The sequence below is a fragment of the Lampris incognitus genome, chromosome 11 (genome assembly GCF_029633865.1).
Source record: "Lampris incognitus isolate fLamInc1 chromosome 11, fLamInc1.hap2, whole genome shotgun sequence".
Lineage (NCBI taxonomy): Eukaryota > Metazoa > Chordata > Actinopteri > Lampriformes > Lampridae > Lampris > Lampris incognitus.
Window position 1 is genome coordinate 17,243,125 of NC_079221.1, and position 12,992 is coordinate 17,256,116.

Below are 12,992 nucleotides of genomic sequence, written 5' to 3' on the forward strand. Positions count from 1 at the left end.
CCCTGGAGTGTGTGTGTGTGTGTGTGTGTGTGTGTGTATATATATATATTCAGATGTTGTACTTTGTATCAGCAAACGTGGCAGTGGCGGATGTTTTAGTCCTCTCGCAGTCTGGCAGCACATTTCCACCACACAAAACAATACAAACATAAATCTGGTCTCTTCTAGCACTGGACTAGCAGTTCGAGACTTGTAAACCCATTCAGTCCTCTCAATTAACAAATTGGGTTTTGAATGTGCACATTAAGACAACTGTAATTCTTACTTCAGGGAATGATTTCTTATTTTGGTAATAAATCCGTACAAGTCTAAAATCCTGTTTTAGGTTGTCCCCCCCCCCCCCCAGTGAACAGATACTACATAAAGACATTAAAGTGTGTGTTGTACTTATCAAAGATGCACAGAAGAATCTCATTGCAAACCAAATTCACCTCTTAACATCATTGTCACATCAAAGTCAAACACTATTTGGAAATAACCCACAGCGTTTAAAGTACCTGATGGAAGGGTTTTTGACACAAGTATAAATCCACACCCCTTCCTGTAATCAAATAATACAGAGGTAAGACTACATGACATATATTGAGAATATGGACTGTTTCATTTCAGCCAAATAATACCTAAACAGATTTTATGGATGACTTAGTGAAATAATTTATTGATATGTTTAGTTGAGATGAAAGTCTGCATACTCTTTAACCCCCTGTGAAACAAAGTGGAAGATCACATATCTTTGGATTTCATTCACTGTAGCCTCTTGTGTGTGTGTGACAAACTCCACCTAGACATAATTATAGGTGGGTAAAAAAAAAGGCTTTAAATTATTTGCTGATACCCTTTTATCCAATTATGGCGTGTGGCCCTATTACCAAATGTACAAACGAGAGCTTAATTTCAGCCTTCCACAGTATGCATTTGCACATATAACCCAATACTGTACTACAACTCTGTGACTAAAAACACAACGAATATATTTCTATGCAGTATCTTAGAACAGATGCATTTGGCTCATGTCTTTTATACAGTGATGCCATGGACTTCTAGGTCAGATGTCGGTTTTGATTATCCCTCAGAGGAAGGAGACTGGAGATTGCTGTGGGCAGGCGTATATTCCTGTCCGTTGTATGGTAAGGAAACACAAGGAAACTGTTGATCTTCCACCATTTTTAATTAATCCATCAGCCTCCAAGCAATATCGCCTTAATCCAACAGTTTGGAATGTTCTATTCTTGTAATGGTCCAGTCTGGTGGCACCCCCTTAGTAAATTCCCTTTGGAATCTACTCATATTTGAAGAGGAAGAAGAAGAAAGATTTTTTAATAATACAAAGGTTAAAAGGACCAGCTCAAAAGGAAAACAGCTTGATTATTTTACAGTAACTATCTATGATAATGAGTATGCCAAAAACCAAACCAAATTTTGTCTTACATGTGCAGAAAAACAAATTCTTACTCATAATTGGCTGTTAGCAATTGTTTAGTCTCTCCCTCTCCTTCGCCACCAATTGCAACCTGAAAGAGGCGAGTTCCCTCCATTGTGTCATTAGGAAGATGGGCACTTGTCAGGTACCAGAAGCGCATCAGAATACTAACAAATTTTCTCCCTGGAAAGTCAGAAGTGATAAGTACTGCATTAAAATAAACATGCCTACATCCAATTAAGTGCACATGTACGCATGCACAGACAAACAATTTTAAGTGGCTCTTTTCTTGTGCCAACATCCTGACATTTCTGTTAAGCAATCCTGTGTTCACCGTTATCATCATAGTAGATGTCCACATTTTCAGGAGTTGTGTACATGATTTCACTAGGATCTGCAGAGAGTGCTTTCTTGTGGTTTGACGGAAGAAGGTTGCATTTTTCTTCTAGCTTCCCAATCAACTGCAAGAAGAAAACATCTCATTGAGCATTACAGTTTTGTTTTCTGATGCCAGTTCAGGCTGAATAACTTCATACTAAGGAGTAGCCTATTATTACATCACTCCCAAGAGTAAAACAAAAAATAACTGATGATATTCAGCATTATAATACTGTAAATAGACTTACGTAGAACTTCTCTTGCTATTACATTGTTAAAACCAAGCAAAACAATTCATTTATTCCCATGAAAATAACTCAGTTCAATAAGATGCGGTAGCCATGGGAAGTCTAAGGGAAATAATGGACTACGGGAGGTGAAATACACGGACACAATAGGAAATGTGTATCCATCCATCCAACCATTATCCGAACCGCTTATCCTGCTCTCAGGGTCACGGGGATACTGGAGCCTATCCCAGCAGTTATTGAGCGGCAGGTGGGTAGACACCCTGGACAGGCCGCCAGGCCATCACAGGCCAGGAAATGTTATACTCAATATTTATTTTCATTACAACTGTTGGTATACAGTTATCGACACACACTTTAAATATCTTCCTGGACGATGGACTATTGTTGCTTTTGTTTATATGATGTGCTTTAAATGTTTATATGTACTGTGCTGTACCACAAATTGCCTCTCAGACGACATTACATTTTTTTAAGTCTAAAATGTGAACACTGCTTCTTCCATTATAGCTTCCAACGCTAGCTGCTGTCTCATAAATGAAGCATTACCGTATCATATAGGCTGCTGTTAGGATATTACAGTAAGTCTTGTGTGATCCCTGTAAATTGCTTAAGTAAATAAAGAGCACAGTGAGCTATCCTCTCAGAACATTGGCAGGATATATATAGCGATAGATAGATAACATTTGGGCTTTCTGTAATCCTATACTTACGTCTTTTGCCACAAGACCGTCCAGGGCCTCAAACTGGCATTTTGACAGCAGTCTCGAAACATGAGAGAAAGCCTGATAAAAAATTTAAAAAAAAAATCAGATGGGATACCGAGGTTATCGATAACATTAAAAGCTCAGAATTATTTGGCTACAGACCAATCGACAAATCAGGGGTATTGGGGTCGTGAATTAGTTGCAGAACTATAATGTCCGCTTGAGTGACGATACTCACCTGTTTCGCCCCTTCAGTAAATTCTTCAATGTTAAACTCCTTATCAAAGTAGGCCCTAATCAGAAAATAGTAAATTTTCGTGCGGAACCATAGAAAAGGATTTGGGACGCCGACCACAACCACTTTTTTTTGTTGTTTTTGTCCACCCCGATCGGAGCTATACGAGCGGTCTGCTGAGAAAACACCGACGGACAACGAAGGAGGCAGCCTCGCTTTGCTGAACCTGGTCAGAAGAAAATGCTCAGGTTTAAAGAGATGAGTAACGGTGCACACAAAGGGTAGCCTACTACGACAGGAACCTCTCAGTAAGGGCAGCGCCATCTTCCCCCCCCCTCCCTCGCATATATTTCTTCTTGTGTCCGTCTACATGTATCATCCGATTGGGAACAAATCAGTCAAGTCAAGTCAAGTCAAGTCAATTTTATTTGTATAACCCAGTATCACAAATTACAAATTTGTGATATTTACCTTTACAGCAACACAACATTCGGTCCCTAGACCCCCACGTCGGACAAGGAACAACACCCTAAAAAAAATAATAAAAAAAATAACATAAAATAACAGGGAGAAAAAATAGGAAGACACCCCAGGGAGAGCAAAAGAGTAGGGCTCTCCCCCCAAGACGTAAAACCAAATCTTTTAAGGATTTATATGTTATTATTCTCTACATTTATAGAATAGTATTTTTTCGCTTTTGGTTTAGTGGCTACATCGTTCCTTGACCTTCACTTTTACTGAATTTAGTAGGCTTGACTAAAGCTACTCAATATTCTTTTCTTCCTCCGATTATTATTATTATTATTATTATTATTATTATTATTATTATTATTATTATTATTATTATTATACTCCAGTTTCGTGTCCATGTGGGGAATGCTAACAATGTAACACTTGCTGTGACACTTTGCAGCATTTGCAGACGGACGATGATCTGAACCACATTTTGATGGAGCTGCAGAGAAAGTCCAGTGTGCCGATATTTGAAGAGGTGGACAGGGACGTCTTTCTTCGGGATGTTTATCCTGAGGTAAGATAAGAAGAAGCTTTGCAGCTTGTCAGTACTTGACTCTAGTGCGAGTCCCTGTCTTTTAGTGGTTCTTACTGCCTCGCAACTTTACTTTTTTCGCTTCCATCTTTGTAAAACATGTAAATGGGGATATTTTTTATCCTTTTTTAAAATGATTATATCATTCATTTACGTTTTTATATTGCTAACTGTGAGTTATATAGTCGCCACTCGCAATAATCATATCAGTTTTCAGCTCCGATTTCTGTAGGTTAGTGTGAACCAGTTAAAAACCACAGACCACCCTCTGTTGCTGTTTCTAGCTTGGGTCGAGAGGATTTTGACCTAGATGGTTATTCATTGAATTATATATTTACAGTTCAGTTTTGAAGGCAGTTTTTCATAACGTAGGCCTAATAGCATTGTTTGCCCAAAACGAATGAATCCTTGATATATTACAAATTTGTAACTATTGGTACACAACACGCCATTCTAGTTTACATAATTTCAATAAAGGGTGTCAAACAAGTTTTTTTATGTGAGGTGAAAAAAAAGAGGACTTATTGACTTGTTTATCAAAGGCATAAAAGGTTCTGGTGTTTTTATGTAAATTCAACATGCAAACCGGGCCGGAGTTTCAGCTTTGCAAATTCAATGTATTCATAAACTGTAGCGAAGGCCAGCTGTGCTGAGAGGCGTGAATCTTGGACCATGCCTGGAGAGGTGGACAGCTGAATACCTGGGCCAGGAAGGAGGTGACAAAGAGGTGAAGGTCCATGTATCTACCGTTCCACAGATGGACTTCCTTCACAAAAACTTTGTGTATAGGTCAGCTTACACACATACACACACACACACACTGTGTACTCCTCATTTGCGTATTCCTGATTGACTTCTTTATTGATAGGACTCTGGCGTTTAATGACTTTATGAAACGAGCATCTGAGAAAAAACACACCGATTACTTCCTCTGTGAAGTAAGTCGAATGCACACTTCTAAGCATATCTACTTTAGAGCCTTTGTTGTGAAATGTATATTTCTACAGTTATCTGAGAATACAGATCCTCTGTTCTGATCTGGTTTGTTATCTTGTCAGAATGAGAGCTACTATCTTCGGTCGCTTGGAGAGGATGTTCGAAAGGTATCTAGAAGACTTCATTTTCCACACTAGGGCTACGGAGTGTTATTTGAAGCTATATAAACAATTAAATTGTAATTTTAAAGCAGCAATCTAGAATTTAGAGGAATACCCAAGTTTAGGAAGGACTTCATGGTGGATTGTTTTTTTTTTTAAGTTTACCTTTCAAACTCAAAATATGTGTTTCATCTTGACAAATAATACAAATTATGTGGAGATTCAGAAGACAAAACAGGAAAGTTATCTTAGATTGAGTTCATAAAAACAGTTACAAGGCCAGTAGGGGTGGAGAGAGAAACACCCATACTGGGTTCCAGGTTTGGACCTTTAAATGTCAAAAAATAAAGGATTAGATCCGATGGTTAGAAAAAACATTAATGTTTGAATGTGTAATTTCTACCAGAATTCTGACTTTTATTATTTAGTGATGTGGATAACAACTAGCAAGGAAGAAAAAAAAAACACGGAACTTGGCGACTCCTTAAGAACACTTCAGAACACTGGGGCAGTCTGGCTCCTGTATTTTTGAATGCAGAAATCTGGGAGGGGGGTACTACCGCTAAGCCACTACCGCTAAGCCACCTTGAATTTACTAGTTATATGTTTCAGAAAAAGAGATGTTACAAATCGTACCTCTAATTGGATTGTTGTTGCAGCTGATAAAGGAATACAGCCAAAATATAAATGGAAATAGAGCCAAGGCAAAATAGAACATAATAAAACATGTTAAGGAAAAACGGGTAATGAAAATATGACATAATAGCATAACAGCATATACTGTTATGTTTTACTGCTATTTTCAAGTACAGCAAGTAAAACCAGCAGACATTAAAGCACTATGAGAACACCAGATCATACACCAGGGCATGATACTGGTCTTTTCCCTTTTTAGGAACCTGCCGACCTGAGTAAACAGTTCCCTGAGCTGGCAGAGGATTTCCACATTCCGCAGTTCTTTGAACCTGACCAGTTTTTCTCCAGCGTCTTTCGTATCAGTTCCTGTGGCCTGCAGCTGTGGACACACTATGATGTGAGTGTTGGAATAGGTGGTGAAATGATGTTAGAGACAGGGTGGCTGGCTAGTTGGTTGGTTAGTGCAACTGTTTCAATAACCAATTGCACACAGAGTCAATCCCCTTACCTGCTCATGTTTGTTATGATCAAGTGTCCTTAAGCAATACAGTGAACCCCTGCCAGCTCCAAGGGTACCCTGCTTGCTGGCACTGTGCTCTAAACATATTTTGAGTATCTGCTGTCCTTTCTAAATTATGTACAAGTTGGAGCAAAGGGCCTTGAATGCCTACATGAATGACTTTAACCTTAGACCCACAATTATTACTACTACTACTACTACTACTCTTGGCTGCTCCGTTAGGGGTCGTCACAGTGGATCATACGTTTCCATCTCTTCTTGTCCTCTACATCTTCCTCTGTCACACCAGCCATCTGCATGTCCTCCCTCACCACATCCATAAACCTCCTCTTTGGCCTTCCTGTTTTCCTCTTCCCTGGCAGCTCCATATTCAGCATCCTTCTCCCAATATACCCAGCATCTCTCCTCCACACATGTCCAAGCCATCTCAATCTTGCCTCTCTTGCTTTGTCTCCAAACCGTCCAACCTGAGCTGTCCCTCTAATATGCTCATTCCTAATCCTGTCCTTCTTCATCGCTGTCAATGTAAATCTTAGCATCTTCAACTATGCTCCACCTCCTTTCTTTTCTTAGACCCACCACTAATGATAGTTATATTGTTATTGTACTAGCTGACACATCACTTATCGGAGGTTATGTGAGGTTTGGCTCTCGTCACAAAGTGCTGCAAAGTTTTTATGATTTTTTTGTTGTGTGCATACTTTTTTGAATGTCTAAGCATAATTAAAAAAATATGAGATAGAGATATGAGATAAAATAGAGAAGGAATAACTGTAAAATCATATTTGCTTTGAAACATTTACTGTGCAACCTGCAATGCTTTCTCATAACAGGTGATGGATAACCTGCTGGCTCAGGTGACTGGCAGGAAACGTGTGGTTCTCTACAGCCCCCAGGATGCATTGCACCTCTACCTGTCAGGTGAGTTGCTATGTACAATAGAAGCAGTCATGTTTGAAGGTCTGTTTATTGCTTAGTGGACAGTTTAGAATATACTAGTCAGATCATTGTGAATTTAAATCCCAGTAAACTGGCAGAAAAACACACTCTTTTTATCCCATCCTGACAAAATTATCATTGGGGGCACAATGTTGGTGACATAAGTGATGACACTCCACATTAGTGATACATGATTTACCGAGGTGATCTATCATAACCAACATGGAATACGTCACAAAGTTGTTTATATTTCACTGCTCATAGCATTTTTAGATTATATATAAAACACAGATTGTTCAGAGGAAATGGGAGTTCATTGATAACTAGGGTTATCTGCTGGTTATTTCCCTGGTACTCATTAGTTGTAATTATCACAGATAAGAATGATTGGATTAATTTTGTTGAATTATGTCAACGAAAACTACATTCTACACAATAAAAGTCATCCAGTTAAAGTAAACCTGTGGAACATCATGCATGACTATAGATTTTGATGTTTTTTTTTGGGGGGGGGGTGTTAAGAGTTTGTGTTTTTCTACAAAAGTGTTATTAAATATATGCGATATGAAGCATGAGACACACTCAGCACTTATTAGAACTACTCTTCAACTACTGAGAGACAGTTCAGTGTCTTAAGTTCAGCTTGTCCCAATTAATATTAAATATCTCCGTACTGCTATGTCATGATAGGTCATTTGTTCCATCTATTATTAAATTGGGGTATGCAAAATTGTTATGTGCCCTGGCATTTTGTAATATAACGACTCTACTTCATTGTTCATTTTAACAATCAGGAGATAAATCTGAAGTCCTAGACATCGACACTCCAGACTTGCAACGTTTTCCTGAGTTTGTGAAGGCACAGAGATACGAGTGTGTGTTGGAGCCTGGCGACTTGCTTTTCATCCCCGGTACGGTCATCTGTCTGTGCTGTCCAACTCAGCAGTTCACTTTCCATTTCTATGTACGCTCTGTGCACTTTTCCCAACCAAATCTCACAGCTTTTAGGAAATTATGACCCACCAGGTGTAAAAACTTTGTTGGCCTGCTAACATTTAAATAACAAAAAATAAATTATGCATTCAGCACTCAGATACATGACCTTAGTTTCCTAAATGCCATTAAGTGTTCTGCAATGTCAGCACTACAAGGGAAAACCAATTTTTAGCATGCTTCAGATTTTTACAAAGTTTTTTTTTTCATTTTCCACAGGGCATTTGTCAAAGAGCAGAATTGATATGCTAATTATTGTGATGACTTTAAATCTTTGCTTGATTTTTTTTTCTTATTTGTCATTGATTTTAATGTTTTCTACTCTTTGGAAAACCTTAGAAAGAGTAACCATGCTATAAACATTGTATGATAATACATAATACTCTTGTCATTTATCGTTTGTACTGGTAATAACTTGTGGCTGATGGTACTTTTCTCGCTCCTTACATCATGCCACGCAGTCATAACAACAATCCTGGTAATAAGTGCCAGTGCCATATTTTTTTGATTTCACATTAGCTCATGTCACATAAAATTTCACCACAACTGTTTGTGTTATGTACCCATATTTAAATTCAGTGCTGCTGTTGTTTTCCTCAGCTTTGTGGTTCCATAATACCCTGGCACTGCAGTTTGGGGTGGGCGTTAACGTGTTCTGGCGCCATCTGCCTGCAGAAACCTATGATAAAAAGGACCCTTATGGCAATAAAGACCCCTTGGCTGCAACAAAGGCACTTCAGGCGCTGGAGAGGGCATTACACACGCTTGATGACCTCCCACCAGACTATCGTGACTTTTATGGCCGTCGAATGATTCAGCGCATTCAACAGCGGACGTCCTCCACCTGTCTTCCAAAACTAACTGCACATAGAGACCCTGAGGGTACATTACCCAGCAGCCCACTCACCAAACCTGGATGAATCAGTTGCTGTGGAAAAATGAGGGTAAACCATTGAGGTATTTTTGATGACTGAAAGGCACAATGTTGTATCCATGCTACACATAGAACACATTTCAAATAAACATCTTACATTTTGAAAGTCAAATACGGTTACGCTAAAGAACAGCAAAGTTTGGAAGACCATGGTTTGTAATTTTCCAAAACATTTTTTTTTCTGCATTAGGCTTACACCTTCTTATGATTGGCATGTTTTCCTTAAAGACTCGATCGTTCTTCATCCATCGTTACCTATGCTACCTTATTGTTCCGACTACTTTTACCAAAATATAGGAGCTGCTGAACAGCTGAAAAATGGTAATGATGACCACACAAATCCACCAGAAGTCCAGCAAACACAAATCGGCCAATGCGATATGATTAGACATTTTATTGCACAAAGATTACAGCTCTTTAAGTTTCCTTACAAACATTTTAAAGCTTTGTAAACAGTGAAGCAGCATCTCCCCAGTGTGTGCAGGGTCTTCCGTAACACCCCTTTTTCCAAATTGGTGAGTCCTCATTTTCACCTTCTTCTGGAAGTCTTAGCAAGTGTGTGTGCACAAGAGCCAACCAGTGACATACTATATGAAACAGAAATAAGCTTAGAGGTACTACCTTATTTAAAGGTGGTTGCACACGATGAGTCAAGCCGAGTTGTTTTTAAGCGTGGCCGCCAAGGGCGTTCACCATTCAGCCTGTACATTCAAATGATTTCCAACCTGCATCAGGTTAGTCTATGTAAAATTACTACCATGTAAATAAACATCTTTCAAAACCGGTGATATGTGAACGCATTTGATTGTGATAATATTGTGTTCAGGTTGCTCCCCATTACCTGTAAGCCCTTTAATGGACAAAAAAAAAACTATTTAAAACTTGAACTGACATACTCACTCAAACTCATTGGACAAATATGTATTTTATACTTTGGTGTGAATGAGGAAAAGAAAATGAATACATATTTGCAGGTATATTTGCTCTCATCCACAACACACATGCCAGTTCACCGAGGCAAGCAATCATTTCCTTGCAGGCATCTGATGTCCTGTTTTTGTTTTTTTTGTTTTTTGACATGACATACTGATTTCTAATATCAATCCTGTAAGGTAGGACTTTTATTTCCCATTCTCTGGTTAGGGTCAGTGGTCAGCCTCAGTGTAGTGCCTTTGCAGCAGATAGTGCATAACTGTATTGCTCAAGGATATACTTGTATAGTAGATATGCCGGTGTACTTAAAAAAAAACAACTTAATGCTTTGGTGGATGCATAGCCTCACTAACCACTGGCCCATCCCCGTTACATGGGCATAACAGTCAAAATCCTGTGGTCATGTACATTACAGTCTTGCTCCTTTGTGCTATGTCAGTTATGGTACTGTAATGTTTCAGGGCACGTCATCTGTTAACAGATGAGAAAGCGTTGCTGCGTACTCCGGGTGTCCCAAGGCAAATAAATATCTTGCATATCTTTGAGAGCCAGCGGGATGGTCAAGAGGGTAGCACAATATTGTCTCTCATGCTACACTGAAGCCCAGAGTAATCTTGTAGAACAGGAAGATGCTGAAATCCCCTTGATGCCATCCGGTCACAAGAAACCCCATGTTGCCCATTTGCGTCAGTAATGGTGCAAAACAGCTCCGACTTAGGTTCCTCTCAATTAAAACAGTGAGTCAAGACATGAGGCACACAGACATCCACATTCCCAGTATGTGTAGCCTATAAATAAGTGTTGGGTGCTCTCTGGGTGTGTAAGCAACACTATGCAGATATCTAGTAGGGTTAAAACAAAGGAGATATTAAGAAATGGCACGTTGTTTGGGTTCTGGATTCGGTGGTTATGTACATTTGTTTCTCGGGGTTTTGTTTTTTGTTTCGTTTTTTTCCTCTCCTTCCTTCCATTTCACTAAAGTTGCCAATAGGCAAATAGAAATAAAGTGACCCCAAAATGCAGCATACTCTTTTCCGAGTGATCAAACCAGCACTGATCAGAGAAGAAGAGTGGAGTTTTCAGCCAGGTCGTCTTTATGGGGTCGGTGCCATGCCACGATTAGACTTTATCTTCTCTAGTCTTTTAGTGAGGTGGTTGTTGTTCGACTCTAGTTCGTCTATCTTGTCCAGGGCTGACCGCAACTGTTTATGGACAAGGCAAAATAACATATATTGCAATTATAGATGATCCTATTAAATAAGACAGTCATGTCATTTAAAAATGGGCATTATAGACAACATTGATGCTATGTGGAGATGGCCAGACATTTATTTCAAGACCTGAAAGCCCATTTCCCGTATTTATCTAGCTAATATCTGCAATGCAAGAAGACTAGCTTGTATACCTCTCTCTGTAGCTTGCGTTTCTCTGCCTTTAGCTCATCCTCAATTTTCTCTGCATTCTCTGATGCAGATTTGTAGCGTGTCACCTGACCCTCAAGTCTGGTCACCTGTATAATGAAGACAAGTTATTTGAAGCAATCGCACTGTAACATCTTTTTTTTTTGTGGACCCCCCCCCCCCTTTTCTCCCCAATTGTACTTGGCCAATTACCCTATGTTTCCGAGCCGTCCCGGTCACTGCTGCAAACCCCTCTGCCGATCCGGGGAGGATGGCAGTCTACCACATGCCTCCTCCGACACATGTGGAGTTGCCAGCTGCTTCTTTTCACCTGACAGTGAGGAGTTTCACCAGGGGGACATAGCATGTGGGAGGATCACGCTATTCTTCCCAGTTCCCCCTCCCCACCCCGAACAGATGGCCTGACCGACCAGAGGAGGTGCTAGTGCAGCGACCAGGACACACAACCACATCTGGCTTCCCACCTGCAGACACAGCCAATTGTGTCTGTAGGGATGCGCGACCAAGCCGGAGGTAACACAGGGGTTCGAACCGGTGATCCCTGTGTTGGCAGGCAACGGAATAGACCGCTACGCTACCCGGACGCCCCTGTAACATCTTTAAATGTACTAGGAATTCACACAGTTGCCCAACATGTGGTATGAGATAATACAAGATGAGGAGACCCCCACTAAAGCTGGCAGGGATTCAACGTCCTGCCAAAGCACCATTTAGTAGGAAAGATGCTTGCTGTTGATCGGGCTTGAGCCCAGTCACACCACTCCCAAAGCCGCCCAGCCGTGTACTCACATTCTGCTCTAAAGCAGTCGCCTCTTGCTCTGCCTTGACAAGTTTAAACTTCAGGTCACTTAATTGCCTGGTGGCATCTCCTGCACACATTTCGGAAAAAAAAAAGAAAGGTTGAAGAGTCACGAGTTAAATGTGAGAGTAGAAACAGCAATTTATCTGTTTTTTTCTACGCACGCACACATGCACATGCACACACACGACTTACTCTGCATCTCTAGTATGTTTGGATCAGTCCCGTTCTCAAGAATTTCTCCATCTGGGCTTGAGCCACCCGCTGTGCCATTTTTCTGTGTCTTCTGCTCAAGTTGGGCTTTAAGTTTTTTCACCTGTTGACAAAATCATCCAGGATACATAAAAATCTAAATCAGCTACAAAAAAAACAAAAAAACAAAAAAAATAAAACACAAACACATGCATGCATGCACGCACGCGCGCGCGCGCACACACACACACACACACACACACACACACACACACACACACACACACACACACACAGCTGTTAACTTCCGATGAGCCGCTTAATCCTTCAATTTAAAGTCGACATTCATCACTCCCTGGCTTAGATGAGGAATTTTTGTCACACTTACTGATGTTTTCCATGAAGTTGTTCAACACGCTGACACCTTAAGATATTTTAGCGAGCTCATCAGATCATGTAGTTCTCATCCCGACTAGGAATATTGTAATTCTA

At 40.1% G+C, this 12,992-nt stretch overlaps 3 protein-coding genes across 9 annotated transcripts in view; 1 reads left to right on the top strand and 2 right to left on the bottom strand.

Annotated features, from left to right (window-relative positions):
* Nucleotides 1–13: 13 nt before the first annotated feature.
* On the bottom strand, nt 14–3,340 carry maip1 (matrix AAA peptidase interacting protein 1). The gene is made up of 5 exons (XM_056289881.1): nt 2,992–3,340; nt 2,760–2,831; nt 1,755–1,881; nt 1,453–1,603; nt 14–1,279 (listed from the first exon to the last, which is right to left on the bottom strand). Exons 1-5 carry the CDS (start codon nt 3,310–3,312, stop codon nt 1,201–1,203), a joined length of 750 nt encoding a protein of 249 aa, XP_056145856.1. The 5' UTR covers nt 3,313–3,340; the 3' UTR covers nt 14–1,200.
* Nucleotides 3,341–3,899: 559 nt separating this feature from the next.
* On the top strand, nt 3,900–9,160 carry tyw5 (tRNA-yW synthesizing protein 5). Its single transcript, XM_056289086.1, has 8 exons — nt 3,900–4,018; nt 4,671–4,825; nt 4,905–4,974; nt 5,095–5,139; nt 6,029–6,166; nt 7,123–7,210; nt 8,023–8,139; nt 8,822–9,160. The coding sequence occupies exons 1-8, from the start codon at nt 3,938–3,940 to the stop codon at nt 9,139–9,141; spliced, it is 1,014 nt and encodes a 337-aa protein (XP_056145061.1). The 5' UTR covers nt 3,900–3,937; the 3' UTR covers nt 9,142–9,160.
* A 2,000-nt stretch (nt 9,161–11,160) lies between these two features.
* The window catches only part of lrrfip1a (leucine rich repeat (in FLII) interacting protein 1a), a 63,603-nt gene continuing 61,771 nt past the window's right edge, over nt 11,161–12,992 (bottom strand). For 6 of the 7 annotated variants that reach the window (XR_008810981.1, XR_008810980.1, XR_008810979.1 and 3 more), the window contains one exon: nt 12,549–12,624. Coding sequence is in view for 1 of the 7 variants with exons in the window: in XM_056289085.1 (XP_056145060.1) it covers nt 11,183–11,290; nt 11,494–11,598; nt 12,299–12,378; nt 12,504–12,624 (414 nt within the window). In the remaining 6 variants the exon portion in view is untranslated. Of the gene's footprint in view, nt 11,291–11,493; nt 11,599–12,298; nt 12,379–12,503; nt 12,625–12,992 lie in introns of those variants that run through there. The other variant, XM_056289085.1, reaches the window with a different exon arrangement.

Bases quoted from the DNA above. Each gene is read 5' to 3' on its own strand.
- tyw5 (XM_056289086.1), top strand. From the start codon at position 3,938: ATGGAGCTGCAGAGAAAGTCCAGTGTGCCGATATTTGAAGAGGTGGAC. The intron at 5,140-6,028 runs GTATCTAGAAGA...TTCCCTTTTTAG, and splicing joins TTGGAGAGGATGTTCGAAAG to GAACCTGCCGACCTGAGTAA. The intron at 7,211-8,022 runs GTGAGTTGCTAT...TTTAACAATCAG, and splicing joins ATTGCACCTCTACCTGTCAG to GAGATAAATCTGAAGTCCTA.
- maip1 (XM_056289881.1), bottom strand. From the start codon at position 3,312: ATGGCGCTGCCCTTACTGAGAGGTTCCTGTCGTAGTAGGCTACCCTTT. The intron at 1,882-2,759 runs GTAAGTATAGGA...TTCTTCTTGCAG, and splicing joins ACGGTCTTGTGGCAAAAGAC to TTGATTGGGAAGCTAGAAGA. The intron at 1,604-1,754 runs GTGAACACAGGA...CTGACTTTCCAG, and splicing joins CATCTACTATGATGATAACG to GGAGAAAATTTGTTAGTATT.